General features: G+C 47.4%; 1 protein-coding gene across 1 annotated transcript in view; it reads right to left on the bottom strand.

The window, feature by feature from the left end:
- Nucleotides 1-4923, bottom strand: part of ADD2 (adducin 2 (beta)) — a 57720-nt gene that overhangs the window by 46433 nt on the left and 6364 nt on the right. The window contains exons 2-3 of the mRNA XM_010829797.1: nt 4618-4834; nt 2785-2923 (exon numbers count right to left, since the gene is read on the bottom strand). Of these exons, the coding sequence (XP_010828099.1) occupies nt 2785-2923; nt 4618-4800 (322 nt within the window). The 5' untranslated portion in view covers nt 4801-4834. The remainder of the gene's footprint in view (nt 1-2784; nt 2924-4617; nt 4835-4923) is intronic.

The raw sequence follows: 4923 nt of genomic DNA, 5'->3' as shown, positions 1-4923 counted from the left end.
GACATTACTTTGCCAACAAAGGTCCGTCTAGTCAAAGCTATGATTTTTCCAGTGGTCATGTATGGATGTGAGAGTTGGACTATAAAGAAAGCTGAGCACCGAAGAATTGATGCTTTTGAACTGTGGTGTTGGAGGAGACTCTTGAGAGTCCCTTGGACTGCAAGGAGATCCAACCAGCCCATCCTAAAGGCAATCAGTCCTGAATATTCACTGGAAGGACTGATGCTGAAGCTGAAGCTCCACTCCTTTGGCCACCTGATTCGAAGAACTGACTCATTTGAAAAGATCCTGATGCTAAGAAAGATTAAAAGCGGGAGGAGAAGGAGACAACTGAACATAAAAATAGCTACCATCTTTTCTGATGGACATTAAAGAATTAAATAATCGAGGACATATCATTTCCGAAAAGATTTAAAATTCATTTATGCAAGTATTTTGTAAGCACCTGTTACATGCCAGCTACTTTTGTAAGTTCAGAATACTACTCTAACAGTGAACAAAACAGCAAAATCCTTTCCCCAATGGAGCTTACATTCTAATATAAATTTGAACATTTATGAAGTCTCCACCAAATTAATCTATTCATTTAATGCAACCCCATTCAAAATCCCAGAAGGAATTTTTTTGAGGTGAATAAAGAGACTTGACAAAATACTTCTAAAGTTATTTTAAAGAATCAACTTGTATGATGGCTGAGAAAAATTGCAAATGAATAATTAAAAGTATTTTATTGAATGATAAAACATAGGGAAGCTGTTTCTAAGCAAACAATCAAAAGCAGACAACACAAAAGAAAATAGTAACAGATTCAACTCCATGAAAATTATTCTACAACACAAAAATATCATGAAAAAATTAAAAAGCAAAGGAGACACTGGAAAAAATCTGCAGTGTTTTTGATTGGGAGTAGAGAAATAGCCTTACTTTATGAAGATTTTTAAATCTGTAAAAAAAGAATATGCATGCTCAGTTGTGTCTGACTCTTTGCCACCCCAAGAACTATAGTCCATTAGGCTCCTCTGTCCACAGGATAGTCCAGGCAAGAACACTGGAGTGGGTTGCCATTTCCTCCTCCAGGGGATCTTCCCAATCCAGGGATCGAACCCTCATTCACTATGTCTCCTGTATTGCAGGCAGATTCTTTACTGCTGAGTCACCAGAAAAGCCCAAGAAAAGAATTGCAAGTAAAAAACTGGCAAAGGGTACGACAGGCAATTTACTACTGATCCGTAGCCTGTTACCACATTTCACTCTGATGATACGATAGGTCATAAATGGCACTTTGTGTTTTAGTGTGCTTTTATTGGATTACTAATAAGATTGAATATTTTCACATGCATATTGGGCATATTGGGTTTTCTTTTTGTCATGCCCAATATGTATATGAAAACATTCAATTTCATTAGCAATCAAATAAAAGCACACTAAAACACAAAGTACCATTTATCACTTATCATATCATCAGGATAAAACATGGTAACAGACTACAGATCAGGGTGGAGGAAATGGGCACTCTTGCATTTCTGGTAGCAATGTAAATTCGTTCCATCTTTCTCCAGGGTAATTCGGCATTATGCATAACAATCTTTAAAAGATGCATAGAATTCAATCTAACAGTTCTACTTCTAGCAATTTTTCTTAAGAAAATAGTCATGGATTTAATCACAGATTTATTGACAAGGATGTTTCTTGAATTGTCATTCATAATAGCAAAAAGTTGGGAATGACCTAAAAGTCCAAAAAATCGGAAACTGACTAAAATAAACTATGGCATATTCAACCATGCATAGAATAACATACATCTACCAAAAATTATGTTATATAACCATATTTCTTATATGAAAAATTAGTCAAGATACAATAAGGATATAAATGTGCATGTATAATGTTATTGCATTTTTTGCATAGTCTCCATGTATTAAGAAAAAAAGACTGGAAGGACACACACCAAAACATTGATAATAAGAATTTCTTCATTGTAAGGACTCAGTTCAGTGATTTTTAATTCCCTTTCTTGATTATTTTCCTAATTTTCAACCATAATCCTGTATTTATTTTATTGAAGGAAGTATTTTCCAATGTTTGTTTCTTAAAGATTGTGGGCAGAGCTTCAGAGCCAAGGAAGATGGGTTTGTACCTAGCCTTGGCTGCTCTTGGCCCTTATCTATGGAGTCAGGTTGACCTGTCCAGTGGGGCATGGAGACACCAGCTCCAAAGGCCTCCTTTCGTCCCCTCCAAACTCCATTTCCAAAGGAGTAACTCCAGGGGACTGAGGGAAGAGCCACCTGAGAGCTGGATGCTAGGAGGACACGAGGATTTTTTTAGGTTCTGTACCCAAAGCTAGAGCAACAGGGAGCCGAATTCTCACTCTCCACTGTCCACTCCCAGGCCTCAGGCAGAGGCCACGTAAGATTCTTGGGTTGCAAACCTCTTCCCTTTATGCTAATCCCCTTATGAGGGGTGAGGGTGGTGGGGTCATACCTAGGCTGCCCTGCCTCTCTGCAGTGACACTGGGTTATACTACCCCCTCCCCCAGCAGACCACCCCCTGCCCTCCTAGTTCTGGCATCAGGGATCATTCTCCGTGGGCCTTTACATCACAGCAGCATTAGAAGCAGAGCCAGGTACTTCTTTCCCTGCTGCCCAGATCCCCCAGGTCTGCTAAGGCAGCTGTACCACTCACTTCGTAGCCTGGCAACCGAGCTGCTTATTACTGTGCCTTCCCCCCACCACCCCCCCACTTCCTCCACCTCTGCTCCTGGCAGCTCCCCAGTTCCCCACGTACTCATGGAAGATGTTGGGAAGACTGCGTGGGAGGTGCTGGCCATGAAGTCCGCGATCTGCCGCAGGGCCCAGATGTTGGAGGAGTTGTTCCCCTTCTTCATCTGCTCCTGGATGAGGCCTTCCAGCTCCTCCCTGAAAGACTGAAGCAGGCCCCCGAGGCGTCCTCCCAGTGTGTCTCAAGCACGAGGGATACTGATGGCCCCTCTTCCAAGTGCCCACCCGTGGCCCCTGGGTCAGCTAGATCAGAGCCACATATCTGGGACCTCAGGAGCCTCCCAAAACTGCTGTGTGGGGAGCAACAAGGAGATGCTGGGAATGGATCCTATTCCCTTTGCCCTGGGGGGAAACTCCAGGCAATATATACTCCAGAATCCAGGTCCTTCTGATGTCTTAGTGATAGCCTAGACCCCTCCCCACCCCCATCAGACACAGCAGGACTTCACTTTAGTAATTAAAAGACATTTTAAAAAGCAGAATTGAATGAAAAAGTATGCCATCTTCCCTGTCATTAGTCAGGCTGATGGCTCTTCTGGGCCTCAGTTTCCTTATGAGGGGTGGGGATGGTGGGGCCTATACAGAAGGAGTTGATGACCTCAGAGGTCACTTTTGATATCCTGCTACTCTGAGCCTGGCTTTGCAGACCATCAGGTGACACTCAGGAGGAAATAGGGAGCCACTTAGGTGTTGAGGAATCTACAAAAAAGGACAGAAGCAGCATGACTGCCTCTTGGCCCCATCTCCTGCCTGAGAATAGTCCCATCCTTCAGGTTCCCAAGCTTGGGTTAGTGCTAACTCTGCCTCCACTCCTACCACACAACAGCCACCCCTTCTGGTCTCACACAGGGATTCTGTCATCCCAATGCATTCTCCTCCAGACCCCCCAGCTCACTGTCACCTGTCACCAAGACCTGGGGCGTATCCTCCTTAGCATTCACTGCGTGCTCTCAGCCGGGTCACACACAGCCCACTGCACGCCCTGGCTCTCCAATACCTAGGTAGGGACTGGGGCAGAGCCCATCCTGGCCAGTACCTGGAGATGCCACTCCACCCTGGGCTTACCAACACTTAGGATCACGTAGTGTTTCCTGAGGCCCACCCAGCTCTACTCCCTGAGAGACCTATTGCCTCTATTCCCACTGCTCTTCCTCCCTAGGAGGGCCTGCATCATGGTCCTGCTTCCCTGGTCCAGTAGACCCACCCTCCATCCTTCTCAACACACCATCTGAGAAAGAGCACTGTATCCATGCCAGGCAGGTGCCAACTGACCTCAAGACTCTGGCCAGGGCTGGGTGACCCGGACTTGCCCCTCTGCTGTCTATTCCCCGCCTCCTGGGGCTTTCAGGCGCACTTCACTCCTGCCTTGGTATGCCAAAGCCTTATTTGCCAGGACAGAGTTCTTGGCGGTGTGCAGAAAAAGGAGCCCCAGACCTCCCACGTGGCACCTCTCGCTGGCCCCTGGTTTACCCGAATTGTTAAGAGTTTTCGGTGAAGAGGGACAGGAAGACTGGAAAGTGAGGCTCAGAAAGGGCACGAGGAACTGAAGTAGGGCTCCTGCTTCTCAGATCCACCTTCCCCACCAAGGAGTCAAACACAAGCCATAAACTGCACATAAGCCAGGATTTGCCATCCGCCAGCGACTAGGGAGATACTCAAACACCCACACAGCCAGAGCATCTTGCTCAGAGCTGAAAACTGTTCCGTCTCTGAGCAAGCGGAAGAGGAGCAATTTCTCTTTCGGGTTCACCGGGTGCATCGGCGTCCTCCGCACCCCTTCCCCGCCCTCCTCTGGCCTCCTTCCTCCTCCCCCGCCCGCGGGGGTCAGACCCCCACTCACCGGACTCTGCAGGATCATGGTGACGCGCTTCTTCTGCTCCATCAGGTTGAAGTCCTGCCGCAGGTCGGCCGCGCGGCTGCGAAGGCGCAGGTACTCGGGGTCGTCCTCAGAGAAGCGGTCGAAGTACTGCTGCCCCTGCGCGGGCGGCGGGGAGGCGGCCTCGGGGACGGTCTCTTCACTCATCGTCCTCGTGGGTTTGCAGTCCCCTCCTGGACCCCTGCCGAGAAGAAAGGAGGATGCTCCCAGTCAGGGTGCACGCTTCCTAGGCCGGAGGGCTTGGATTAGGGGTGGGGAGTGGGAATGAGG

Source organism: Bison bison, unplaced genomic scaffold (genome assembly GCF_000754665.1).
Source record: "Bison bison bison isolate TAMUID 2011002044 unplaced genomic scaffold, Bison_UMD1.0 scf7180017864508, whole genome shotgun sequence".
Lineage (NCBI taxonomy): Eukaryota > Metazoa > Chordata > Mammalia > Artiodactyla > Bovidae > Bison > Bison bison.
The sequence above is the reverse complement of the archived record's forward strand: the minus strand, read 5'-3'. Positions and strand labels throughout refer to the sequence as shown.